The 14713-nt window shown below is 35.8% G+C and overlaps 1 protein-coding gene across 1 annotated transcript in view; it reads left to right on the top strand.

Moving 5' to 3' along the window:
• LOC140143411 (atrial natriuretic peptide receptor 1-like) overlaps window positions 1–6333 on the top strand; it is a 31590-nt gene extending 25257 nt beyond the window's left edge. Inside the window, exons 20-21 of the mRNA XM_072165267.1 lie at window positions 5303–5394; window positions 6111–6333. Coding sequence (XP_072021368.1) covers window positions 5303–5394; window positions 6111–6179 — 161 coding nt within the window. The 3' untranslated portion in view covers window positions 6180–6333. The remainder of the gene's footprint in view (window positions 1–5302; window positions 5395–6110) is intronic.
• Window positions 6334–14713: the final 8380 nt, after the last annotated feature.

The following is a 14713-nucleotide window of genomic DNA, read 5'->3' as shown; positions in this document are numbered from 1 at the left end:
ACTGTAGCATGTAGGGGCTTTATCCGTCTTCCATAGGCTGAGATACAGCTACTTTTCCGTAATTTTAAACATTTGTTTGCAAATTTGATGTTTTGACCTTCTTAATGACCTTTGACCCCAATATAAAAAAACCTCATATACACCGAGAAAATGCATTGTTACAGTTTAAATTAAAAAAATCTACTCTGCTTAGTTATGGAGATAAAAATTCTTGAAGTTATTTAGCTTCAAACCGGAAATGACGTCTAAATGACCTTTGACCAAAATAACAAAAATACCGTGCATACATCGAGTAACACTAATGCATATATGAAGTTTATGTCACTCTGGTCTGGTTACGTTTTGAGATTTAAAAAAATGAAAATATTTGACGATTTTTGGTTTTTGACCGGCAGTGACCCCTTAATGACCTTTGACCCCAAAACTGTAGACACCCCAAAGACCCTGGTTAGTAGCAATGCACGTGTGCTAATGACTTTTCTCTGCTATGTATTTTGTAAAAACAGTGATTTTTGAATATTTTAGCTTTCAGACCGGAAATGACCCTTTAATGACCTTTGACCCCTTATCTGTGAACACCCTATAGACATCGTTCAAAGTCAAATCACATGTCCTAAGCATGTTACCATCACATGTAATTTGTGGAAGAAGAAGCATTTTGAACATATTTGGTTTTATACCGGAAATGACCCCTTAATGACCTTTGACCCCAAATCTGTGAACACCATATAGACACTGGATATAGCCGATGCATATGGGCAAGTGACGTCATTGTAGGATGTAACATGTAAGAGAAGAAGCATTTTGAAATTTGTTGCCAGAAGAAGAAGAAAGAAGAAGAAAGAACTAGATCTGGTTACAGATCTGGACCTAGCCGGAGCCGGAAATGCCAGTCTTTAAAGTTTATGGACATCTCATACCATTAATGGTCCATCACTGTAGCATGTAGGGGCTTTATCCGTCTTCTATAGGCTGAGATATAGCTACTTTTCCGTAATTTTAAACATTTTTTTGCAAATTTGACGTTTTGACCTCCTTAATGACATTTGACCCCAATACAAAAAAAACCTAATATACACCACGAAAATGCATTGTTACAGTTTAAATAAAATAAATCTGCTATGCTTAGTTATGGAGATAAAAATTCTTGAAGTTATTTAGCTTAAAACCGGAAATGACGTCTAAATGACTTTTGACCAAAATAATAAAAATACCATGCACACATCGGGTAACACTAATGCATATATGAAGTTTATGCAACTCTGGTCTAGTTAGGTTTTGAGATTTTTAAAATGAACATATTTGATGATTTTTGGTTTTTGACCGGAAGCGACCCTTAATGACCTTTGACCCCAAAACTGTAGACACCCCAAAGACCCTGGTTGGTAGCAATGCATGTGTGCTAATGACAACACTCTGCTATGTAATTTGTAAAAACAGTGATTTTTTGAATATTTTTAGCTTTCAGACCGGAAATGACCCCTAAATGACCTTTGACCCAAATTATGTGAATAATTTATAGGCACTGGATAAAGGCAATGCATATGTGCAAGTGACGTTATTGTAGGATGTAACATGTAGGAGAAGAAGCATTTTGAAGATATTTGGTTTTATACCGGAAATGACCCCTTAATGACCTTTGACCCCAAATTTGTGAATATCCTGTAGACACTGGATATAGCCGATGCATATGTGCAAGTGACGTCATTGTAGGATGTAACATGTAGGAGAAGAAGCATTTTGAAATTTGTTGCCAGAAGAAGAAAGAAGAAGAAAGATCCGATAGTATCACAAGACCTAGCCGGTGTCCCGGCTAGGTAAGAAAGATCCGATAGCATCACAAGACCTAGCCGGTGTCCCGGCTAGGTAAAGACCAAATCGAAATGGATTACGTGGGCGTAAAACAAAGATGGAAAACTTTCGTCGAATCACCGATAACAGGTGACGAGCTGTGTCGCCACTAATGGACTGCGCGCTGTCGGCAAGAAAGATTCGACGAAAAAAAAAAAAAAAATCGGCGATTTGAAGAAAACATGCATGCTTTGAAGAACTTTGAAGTTGTCAAAATATACGTCAGCAGAAGCCTGAAATCAAGATTTTCCGAGCTGATAAAGAAATGCACAAGATGCAGCAAGAAATACCTGCAGCAAGCAAAAAAAATGACAGTGAGTGTGATAAACAGCACGTCAGCAGGACATGCAGTCTTGGACTTGTGATGTTTCCTGATACAGAGTTGTGTTTACAATGTAATGAATGCCATTGGACACTGTGTTTTAAAATGTGATGCCATTTAAATACAACATACAGGCTGACTCAAAAAGAAGTAAACTCATGTTTGAGGGGCTGTAAAAAAGAATTGTTGCAATTGCTCACAGCAAACTAAAGTTATAATCATTTGAAGACAACCACCCATTTTTAAAGCTGCACACGGCCGATTGATTTTCTTCCATTTCAATTTCGACGAATCAGCAAAGTGCTTACAGGATTTATTCTTGAAAAGACAACTTTTGCTTTTAATTAATGTTCAACAAAGTCCATGACGGTACTATAGTTTGTAAGGATACCAATTCAAGTCTTTACGAACGATCTGGCAGAAGCTTGATTGGGGAATGTTGGGTACAGGATTGAGCTGATCTTTGGTCTTGCTGTAACGCATGTCTAACTCTAGCAATGTTGTGATCTAGCAGTTCGTGGTCTGCCCCCGGGGGTCTGCCTGAAGCTTCCGGCTGTCTGTTCCATAGTGTCCCATGCACTTTGAGCTTGTTCACATTCTTATATACTGCTCCCTTACATGAAACCCGGTTAGGTGTAGGAAATTGGAAAAAGACGCTGAACTTCAGTGGGACTCCGTCGATACTTCGTCGACAGAAACGTGCGCTCCCGTGCGGTAAATTGTGGTGCCATGTTGTTATTTGGCCCAATTTATTATAATGTAGTGCAATGAGGTAAAATTCATATTGAAAAGAGCCCTTTAACATGTAGGAATTATTGCTCGAAACCACACCTGCCACAGAACTTTATTTGCATTTGAATATCGCGCCTTGCCAATCAATATTAGGTAGGCCCCTACCTGGGAAGTGAAACCGTGTGCAGCTACAAAAATGGATGGTTGTATTCAAATGAGTATAACTTGAGTTTGCTGTGAGCAATTGCATCAATTCATTTTTTAATTTAGACGTGTAGAATTTGCTCTTTCCAGTGGTATTTTCATTTTTAGCAGATTCTTTACAGATTTTGAGTTACAGCCCCTCAAACATGAGTTTACTTCTTTTTGACTAAGCCTGTATGAACCATGTTTCTAATATATGCTAGCTATTAAACATGAAGAATGTAAGCATTGGTCGGTAGCTGTAAGCATGCAGTACGCGAGGATGTTTGCAAACCATATGGGAGATGTGATGTGCACAACGACTCATGGAGCAACGACTCATGGAGCAACGACTCAAGGAGCAACGACTCAAGGAGCAACGACTCAAGGAGCAACGACTTGAGGAGCAAAGTCGCACATCAGCATCGGGTGTAAAGTAATCCAAGATTCCCTAAAAGCGTGAGGATGCAAAAGACGCCCAAGAGACTTGTGTATCGGAAGGAATTATGCGCAAACAGAAGCTTTGCAGCAGAACTCACTAGTCAGTAATGAAGCTTAATTTTCTTCAAAGCAGTGTTTGGTTTATATGATTTTAAAGAAAGAAAATCAAAGAAAAGAAATAAATAAAGTTCAAGATTTTTGCTCAAAGAAAAAAGAAGCAAAAACAAACATAGTTTGTGTGATAAATAATACGCTGTATTAAATGCTGTGCCGGTTAGCGACATATTCGTCAAGAGGGAACGACATGCTACCGAACATTTGCACAATAATGCACAGCAACTTAAAATTTTTCGGTCTCGCCTTTTATGTATTGTAAGTTAGGCCAGTTATATTTTTGACCAAAATTATCCAAAGTTGAATGCTTTGTTTTGATGATGCTCGATTTATTTTCAAATTAATGTTTAAAGAGGAACATGTTGACATGAAACAGACTCTAGAAGACATTTGAAATGTATATGAACAATGGACAGTTATCAATCTCTTTAATTCCTTTGTAAAGAAAGGGAGATGTTATAGTATATGGATTTATGTAATACCGCCCAACCATATACACCGTGAGTGTTACCTAGCTAATAAAGTACCGCCCATCATCCGGTTCTACAACATGGCCGAATTAGATAGCCTCCTCATTAATCGTATATTATGCATAAGCAGACTTGCGGCTGGCAATTCTGAAAGGTGACGTGGACTGAGATATTTTGGTTGAAAATGTGTATTTTGTGATTTTTTTTCCCAATTTTTACCCAAAAATTGCAAATATTAAAGTAGCCGGAACTTCGAAAGAAAATTGACTGCAATCTTAATTTTTGCTCTGAATAATATAGGGCATATGAATATTTTAAATCTGTAAACAAAAATATTCCATCATACCATATTGAGGCAAAATTTGGGTTAAAACATGCTTTTTTCATGATATTAATCATTTTTTGCCAAACATGCCCATTTTTATTCTATATTTGACAAGAAATGTATATCAATGTATTGAGCTTGATGTTTGAATTGAAAAAGTTAACAGTGACATATTTCTGTGACCCATAGTTTTTTACCTATGACCAGAAACCATATGCCATTTCAGCATGAAATGCATATTATTTGGATTTTTCCACTTTTATGCATACATAGATTTAGTGAGAACACATAGTGATTTTGAAGTTTTTGTGCAACATATTTGGACAAAGCTTCTTATGGTGTTTTAAAAAATGTATCTACACACTCTGATCTTTTTATTTTACCCGGCATAATACAGTTTCTGTGATGTTTTTTTACCTTTTTTTTTACCAAAAATGTCAATTATTAAAACAGCATTTTAAAGTAAATAAAGTTTGAACTTCATTTGATATGAAGAATACATGTCACATGTAATTCAATATTCGTTGATAAAATATTTGAGGGGAAATGGATTCGGGTAGTTTTGTTCAATTTTGACCACAAAAAAGTGAATTTCACATGCTAAATCATGGGAAAAAAATCAATTTGAGATATTTGAAATAAAAAATTATACAAATGTATTGATATGAATGTTTTTATCAAAAAGGTGAATCATGACAACTTCCTAAAACCAAAGAGAGTCACGTATGCCAAACAGTAGTAAGACGGTGACGACAAAAACCGGCATGCTTTAAAGCTTACATCATAATCATAATTATTTGATGATAATGAAGTAAAATATCTGTATAAAAGAAAAATTCACACTTTCACTTTTTCCATATTCAGCTTTGAAAATTCACATAAGTTCCTCTACGAAGCAGATTCTTGATTCCTTCGACAGATTTCAGATGGAGCTTCGCGGACACGTAGATATGAAGGTAAATCATAAGATTGATAAAAGGTTCTTTTTCAGATCCAATAAAATGATACTACTCACTCAGAAATATTTCAATTCCTATCAGGAATCTTGTTCACTCTGGTACTGGTGTTTCTAGATGTTTTTAGAACCGGCAACACTTCTGTCTGGTTTTGATGACGTCACCAAACTTTCTTGTTGGACAAAATTGGACAAAATTTATGACCAGGTCATACATTCTCGGCAACAAGAACGTTTGGTGACGTCATTGTGGAGTTATATGGTTGAATATTTTAATTTTACTGTAATTAAAGCACTTCCGGTTTAGTTAAAGTCTTTGACATGGTATTTTAGTACGTCTTGCAAAAGTGAAAATTCGAAAAAAAAATTAGGGCTTCGCTGTGGAGCAAATCACACTTTATGGCTTGAACATGTAAAGAAGTATGATTTAATTTCTTATTGTGTAACACTTTCTAATTATTAACAATTTAAAGTTAATATTAGAAGTGATATTTAAGATAAATATAATAATACAGCGTTATCAATTTTGATAGTTTAATGATTCCGACTGTCATTAAATCGTAACTTATTCTTAAAGAAAATCATAAAAGATAAGGCCATTGCCACAAACATCTACATGCCAAATTATACATCAAAAGTGACATATTTTTTCCAAAAGAATTTTTAAATATTATTCCATTAAAAGTGAGTTAATGTAATTGTTTTCTTTTCATCCAGGGAAAAGGAACACAGATTACCTACTGGCTTATTGGTTGCTGTGAGGATACAACTGAATCTAATGCGTGAATATGGTCGGAACTCAATTTTCAGAAATACGCAGAAAACACAATTCTTGCAGAATATCCACTGTTTAGTATACCGTAAAAACTCGATAGTTAGCATATGTACTTACTATCGAGCGCTTTTGAAAACATGAATTTGTACCAAAGTCCGGCGCTTTACCAACAGAGCTAATGAGGTTGAGACACACATTTGCAGGTTGACTTTTTCGTATAATTTTTATAACTATAATTATGTATCGATGATTTGCTCAAAACCCCAAAAACTTTTGTGGATGGCGGTCTTCATGTTTGCATGTTTTGTGCTCGATAGTAAGCACATAGGTGGATATGGAACCCTCTTTATGCATTCGGTTTGTACTATCCTCATTTTGATGTAATGTAACGCCCCCCCTCTTCTTGCTCTGTACTTCATGTTCTTAATCTATTCGAAATTATATAGAGCAAATTATTATTGTCTTTACCTCCGTTTTATCTTTATGAACATGGTCGAACTTACCAGGACCCAAGATCCAGGGGACCCATATTTGGTTATGGGAGGATACAACAAAATTAAAAATAAATTAAAAAAGAGGAAAGTGAAACAATTTAGTGAAGCACTGGTTTAGAATGAGAATTAGGTTACAGCGCTTGGGTGGGTGTGCACGTGGATCTAGATATCCAGAAGGTCCTACATTTTAGCCTTGCACAGGGTCCTGAAAAAGATAAATCCGGTCCTGCTTATTATCTAATGTTATACATGTTGGGATTGAAGAATAAATTTTCAGCTGAAAATCAGAAGTGAAAACATTACGTTTGTTGCCCATTATTTACTGCACTGGAAAACGCAAGAAATTAAACGTCGAAACTACCCCTTAATCACTGTGCCCTTAATTAAAGATGACTCGATTGACAGCCCATCCCAAATTCATAAAATTTGCAGATTTTGGTATCAAATGAAAGCTCATATGGTTTGTTTAGGTGATATGAACAAAATACAGTATATAGTTTGGTGGCACCCAGGAAAGGGCGATAGGCCTCGTGCGAGGTTAAAAAAAACATTATGTGGCACAATCGGTATACATACCTTTAATCATTTGACACATGTATATGATGCCCCGGGGGTGGGGGTACTCGTCTTTGGAAGTGACGGGGATGGGTGGACAGCAGTTCGAAACTATAGGGGTCTTTCGGTGAGAGCCTAGACACCGAAAAAGGGGGTCATTCAGTGAGACTGTGACAAATTTTGGGTCAAGATATAAAAGTTGATAACAAATTTGAAAAAAATTCATCAAAATTGGAAAAAATTCATCAAAATTTGAAAAAATTCATCAAAATTTGACAAAATTTATCAAAATTTGCCAAAATTCATCAAAATTAGAAAAAAATTCATCAAAATTTGAAAAAATTCATCAAAATTTGAAAAAATGTATAAAAAAAAAAAAAAAATCATCAAAATTTGAAAAAATTTATCAAAATTTGAAAAAAAAAAATGAGGAAAAATAATGAAAAACTGGGTCTTTCAGTGAGAGATTATCAGAAATTTTACCAATTTTTTGAAAAAAGCGGGTCCTTTGGTGAGAGGAAAACATAAAGGGGGTCATTGGGTGAGAGGGAGTTCAGTAAAATAAAAAAAGGGCTTCATTGGGTGAGAAAGTGTCGAGAAATGGGGGTCAATGTGGCCGCACATCCCCGTCACCCATTTTTAATGAGTGCCACCCCGGGGTATGATGCGCCTAGGTCAATCACCTTTCTGAGGGACCATATTTACCTGCAAAAGGTTTGCACCTATGTACATAACCTGCTCTATTTTTAAGCAAACAACTGGAAAAGATCAAAACATCACTTGGTTTGAAAAATAAGTCACTTTCTTTTTTCATTTCAGGTCATAGCCCCTCTATCAGTTCTATCCAAATAAATAAATTGATTCATCGTTAATATGATTTAACATGTTTCTTGTGAGTGAAGTACTCAGTTGTGTATCAACGCGACCAAATGAGTCGGATGTCGGCAAAGGCAAATTGCAAGATGGGCCAATATCTTTGCAATTGAACCCTATACGTCTTAGTTTAGTTGGTAGAAGGTAACATCCTGTATCCTCGGAGATCAACCTCTAATCAAGGTTTCTAGATCGGAAAAAATGCGTAGAAAACAATAAGCTATGTTAACAAATTGAAAAAAAATGACAGGGTCAACAAGGGTCAAATTTCATACAACGGGGTTAAAGTTTAAAATTGCTCATATTTGGTTAAAAACCACTCCAAAGTAATTTCTCTGCATTGTCTTAACGATTCAGAAAAAGTATAGAATCTGCGATGCGATGTAAGGTTCTCGAAACACAAAAGGTCAAAGGTCACAATTGGCACTCCACAGGGGTCAAAACCTGAAATTGCTCAGATTTTCATACAATGATCTCAAATTATTCGTTTTGCAAAAACACTTCAAATTAAGAATGAACCATCCTAAAAGGGGGTTCTTTCGGGGTCAGATGCTAAAAAAAATTGGCTTTTCAAGAGAAGTTCCTGAAACATAAGTCGTTTGGGGCAGATTTTGGTAAAACAGTAATATTTTCACAAAAGGAGTAAAATGTGTCTTGGGGGAACAAGACAATACAGTGTCTTTTGAGGGCATACAGGGGTCTATATGAGGGGCAAACAAGCACAATATGGGATCTTTGAGAACAAACGGGGAAAACAGATATAGTCTTTAGGAACTTTGCATAAGATTCATTCCCGACATCACTCTCATTTCCTCTATTGGATTTAAGTTATGAACATCAATATTCGATATTGATTAACCTCTTCAAATCGAATTGAATGACGCAGGGAAAGGCCCTTATATTGACTACGACTGGAAGAGCACGTGGTTTATTTGTTTTCAATATGAATTCCTTGAAACACCTTAAAGAAACAACTTGACTAACTCGAGCAGCTTTTTTTTGCAAATTAAACAGGTTCATAATTGGAACTTTTAAAACAATGCACAATTGAACTTGTAATACAATGTACAATGTGAAATAGTAACTCCAATTTCCTAAACTTCTTTACCGATTTAATTATGTTCATATAAATTCCATTGTTTTGGAGCAGCTCGGCGTTGCTGACACTAATTTGTATACTATTTTTATAAGACCAATTTCGTTTCAATTTGGTCAAAGCGCAATTTATTATTAATATTTATATATTGCTAAAAAGTACCCCTCAACCGTGGCACATACCCGTATATGGCAAGCCAAGGGGTCCAAAAGCGTGGAACTGCTACGCGTAGCTTCTTTCTCGTTACGTGCAGCATATTAACCAATCAGATTCGCGGTTTTAAACACGTGGAGCTGATGTAAACATCCTCTCTCACAAATATTACGTTGTTAATTTTTGTAAATGAAAATATCTGTAGTATATCAGCAAAAAATGGTATAGGTGCTATTAAAGTAATATCTGAACAGAATGATGATTGTTCTATATTTAGGGGCTATCATTTTTTCTTCGGAAGGATCCCAAATATAGGGGTCATACTTTTTGGAAAGAAAAATAAGGGGGAGGGGTCATAAATTGATAATGACAAAATGTAGGGAGTCACAAGATGACTACAGATAGTGTGTTTATTGTATTCAAAAAGACTGATTTCAATACAATTTTAGCCTGTCTAGGGGGTAAGGTGTATCGGTGGTGGGAGTCGGGGGTAAAAACATTTTGATGCCGAAATAGTGAGGGCCACAATTTTATTGACGCCGACTTTTTGTAAATTTAGGACCCCCCCCCCCTCCCCCCGTTCCGAAAAAAATGATGACCCATTTTACTCTCTCCATATTTACACAGTGGCATGTGATATCGCTTTCCCAGCAATATCTTTACACAGCGCTTTACATCAGTAGTAGTTGTTGTTTGACCTTCATATCCCCTGCACCGCTAATACAGCCCGAGTATAAAGTTACTTGCTATTAAACACGGTGTAAACTTGGAAAGACTAAATAAATATGCTTTGTGTCATTTTAGCCAGGCATTAGCAACATGTTCTCTTGACACGTGCTGTGATTTGGCCTCCTTTACCCGTTCGTTATCTATGCTAATTCCGTAAATTAATTACAAGATAATAATTGTGAAAGAGGATACCTATAACTATACTACGCGCAGCTAACGACCCAACCACGTGATTGAATTTGACTATTTTGATTGGTCAAACAGCTGCTCGTAACGAGAAAGAAGCTACGCGTAGCTGTTCCACGCTTTTGGACCCCTTGGCTTGCCATACCCGTACACCTTCAACCATGCAGGGAGAACCCCTCCGGGGTAAGAATACATTCAGCCATGAAGGGCGCGTGTCTAAACGACTTCTATGATTCCATACCTTTCTTACATTCTTTTCACGATCTTGTACGATAATTGTCTTTAAAGGTCGTTTTTTTGTAATTTTGAGAACGGTATAAAATATGGTTCATCATGCATCGGTAATACATAGGCCCTAATCCTCCTAATTATTTCTGATTATTCCCATTAAGGGATCTAAAATGAGCGTTTATTGCGTTTCGACAGTATTTTTGTAGGACATGAGAGCACCTCAGACCTATCGAATTGCATTCTGAATACGAAGCATGTCTTTCTGATATCAAATAATTTTCATTTTTGAAAATCACAATATAATACAAATTTTATGACAAATTATAAAAATTTGATATTTTTCAAATTTTGATATATAACAATCCTCGAAGTAAATTATATAAATCTAATGATATATTCTTAAAGTGTATGTAGCAGGGAGGAAAAGCCGACGGTCAATGGAAAATTTTGACCTTTCATATTGAAGATATGGATTTTTTTCCAAAAAAAAACTATTTTTTTTGTGTGTTTTGGGAAAAAAAATTCATATCTTCAATACGAAAGGTCAAAATTTTCAATTATTGATCGTCGGCTTTTCATCCCACCTACATACACTTTAAGTATAAATCATCAGATTTATAAAGTTTACTTCAAGTACTGTTAAATATCAAAAATATCAATTTTTAATGATTTGCCATAAAATGTGTATTAAATTGCGAATTTCAAAAATTGAAAATTATTTGATATCAGAATGACATTCTTCGTATTCAGAATGCAATTCGATATGTCTGGTGTGCTCTGATGTCCCAAAATAAATACTGTCCAAACGTTCATACCCCACCTCTTAAGTTGCCTCATTATCATTTTGTTCTTGTGTAATGATTGGTGAATAAATATGTTTAAATGCATGCCAGTGGCGTAGCCGGGGGAGGGGGGGGGCAAGGGGGGCAGCTGTCCTCCCCTGTGAAAAGTCTTTCCCCCCTCTTGCCCCCCCCCCCCCTTGTGAGATGGTGACCGCCCCGACTTTTTTGTGTTTCTGACCAAATTTACATTATATTTATACCTTTAGTACAGGTTTGACGATCACGTGACAATTCGAATCATCATATCGAAATATCACGTGGGTAAAAATATCAATATCGATATCAATACTATTCGTCAATTCAGCCCCAAACCAATTCGCCCACATGCTAATTCGAACCCTGTATATTGATGTACAAAAAAAGTTGGCCAAATTGAACTATTTCGTGATTTTTTCCATAACCGTTGTTTTTACACCAAATCTGTATATTTAGATGCCTTGATGTCTTGCATTCGGTCACAAACCAATTCGTTGTAGCCGCAGTTATTGTGGCCCTCACAACACGGGCTTCCGGTGAGCTGCCGGGCCTAGGAAATGGAATATTACTGATAAATATATAAAGATGGCAAAATCAGTAAACCAGTTTAAGTTACAAATAAAGAAAAGTCTAATAAAAAATTACATTTAATATTTAGGCATTATTTAATGACCTCACCCATCCCCACCCATCTCCACCCCAACTATCAATTTCTTCTGTGAACTGTGGAATGTCTATATGAAATGTTATAAATATTTATACTGCTTCTTTCTTTGCATGTTCTTCTCCTCTTTCTTATATTTGTTAGCTTTGTGTAATTGTATGTTGTAACTTAAGGCAGTGTAAGGGGGTGCTCGCTTCAGGCCTTTTGAGCATCTCCTCATTCAAATGTTGTGTCTTTTATATATATTTTGTATGTCGATGTGTATGAAAATAAAATGATGATGTATGATGATGATGATGTACATCATTTCCTACAGAGTCGTGAGATATGTCAAACTTAGTCATAAGGAACAAAAAAAGTCTGTGGTCGCATATCTGTAGGATCATTGGTTAATAAGATATAGTCACTTTTTTAAATTTTTAACCAAATATCTTAGAGAGTCGTGCCATATGTCAAAAAGGAACAGAAAAGTCAGTGGTCGCATATCTGTAGGATCATCGGTTAATGAGATATAGTCACTTTTTTGTACGTTGTGCACTTAACCCCTTGTTTTTTACTTCTGGATATCGTTTGAGTCAAATGATTTTTCATTTTAAAGCTTATGATATATTTTCTAAACACGAAATAAAACAAAATTGACCGCCAGCCGACTTTACAGCTGTTTCGTGATGGACGGTCACATATATTCATTAACATATTAAATCGTTTATCCCTTTTGGTCAATATCGAATTGGTTTGTAGCTGACTTAGCTTGGGGCCAATGCATGAATTGGCATATGGCCAAGTCAACTGTGGACGAATTGGTTTGGGCCGAATCGACCTGCTTCCATGCTGATACCAGGAAATGCCGAAAAATTACGTACTTTTACAAGGCAAAAAGCAACTTTTCTAGGCATTGTTGACATGGTGCCCCCGCTAAAGAAAGTTTCCTACTATAAAGACCTAACTTTTGAGATTGTTTGTACGGTTTGAAGGTGCAAAATTAACAATAAGCTTAAAATAAGGCGCCGTTACCGCCGGGTCATCATCAACGACTTTGACAGATGACGTCATCAGACGCAATCTCTGTCTTGATAATATCGACATGGACTAATATATAGAGCACGTAGTGTGATGGACTGGAAACTTCACGCATCGATCTGAGGACAGCTTTCAAACATAAGTCTTGATAGTAATACGCTGTTTTAATTAGCCTATATCTGGTGGCAGCAGCTCATTTTTGAAACCGGACGTTGTTCAAATTTGCGCCAAAACTTCACCTCTGAAATAAAATATTGGGATTTTTTCTCAGATTCCTTCATGTAGACACTTGCCAGAAGCAATGAGCTGAAAACGGGCGAATTTTGACAATTATCTTTAGAAAATAAAGTCGCAACAAGCTCAAATAAGCGGTGGACTATTTTAACCGAATTTCACTGGTACATAAATCGTGAGTGATTTGGTGGTGCGCCCTCTGAAAAGATTTGAAGAATAGAAGGCTGACGTTTCGCTAAAAACATGCATGATGCAGTCATGTCTACAGTAGAATTCATCTCGACCTTTGCAGGACTTAACCCCATTAAAAGCTATTAAACCAAGATAACACTCATTGAAACAGCTCAACTGATTAAATCGGATCTTCTCTGGTTGTGCACAAGTGTCTGTTTTCATGTGCGATATCTCAATAAAGCTGGTATTATAGCTTCAGTTGGGTAACCGATTATAAAGGAAACGAAAGGAAACAATGGTATGTGTAGCTTTGTTCACGAAATGAGACAATTGCCTGCTTTTTGTAAACCAGCATTCTTGAAAATGAGCAACATAATGATTGTTGACTTAACACGGTTTGGAAATAATTTCTTCATATTTTTGGTGTTATCTGCCGTTTACATATCCTTCCTAAAACACCAAAGTACGAATATTTCCAAACATCTAAATTAGCTAAAAATTTAGGACATGTTACAAAACTATATTGTCTAGAATTTTAGAAGAGTACTTTTAATATTGGCCGGTTATTTTTCACACAGCGACGTTAACTAGGCAATGTACTATTACCTATAACATTAACTAAAACACCAAAGTATGAATATTTCCAAACATCTAAATTAGCTAAAAATTTAGGACATGTTAAAAAACTATATTTTCTAGAACTTTAGAAGAGTACTTTTAATATTGGCCGGTTATTTTTCACACAGCGAAGTTAACTAGTCATATCCCCATACTTTTAACGTAGGGCTATTTGTAGAGGTCACGCGTCAATGGGAAAGAGCACTGTGTATTGTGTATAGGAAAACGGACAGTAACTGCAGTATGGTGGGCCTATTTAATGATACCGTATATGAACTACCACTCATGTTCTTGTCAGCGCTACAGTGCAAAACTTCTCTTTAACATTACATTCAAATAATAATTACATTGTAAATTGGAACTGACACCAATTTTTTTCAGGAATACTTGTTACTATTTTAGTTATCGAAATATTGATCGTAGTGCTCACGTGTTTATGTTCACTTTGTGAATGTTATTTATAGGCCGTAATATAACTACCGAAGAAGTTCTATGAATAATCGTTATATGAAATAAAACAACGTTTTTGCATCACAAACATAACAAAATGGGAACAACTGTTATTAGAAATCACCACCTTTATTATTTATTTAACACAATTCGTTGAATTGGTTTTTAACATATTTAAGTTATAACTATTATTGCGTCATTTTTTCTACCATGCATTAGTCAATATTGGCGTATAATTTTATCAGATAAT

This window comes from Amphiura filiformis, unplaced genomic scaffold, assembly GCF_039555335.1.
Source record: "Amphiura filiformis unplaced genomic scaffold, Afil_fr2py scaffold_21, whole genome shotgun sequence".
In the NCBI taxonomy this organism is placed as follows: domain Eukaryota; kingdom Metazoa; phylum Echinodermata; class Ophiuroidea; order Amphilepidida; family Amphiuridae; genus Amphiura; species Amphiura filiformis.
This window is presented reverse-complemented; position numbering and strand designations above follow the sequence as displayed.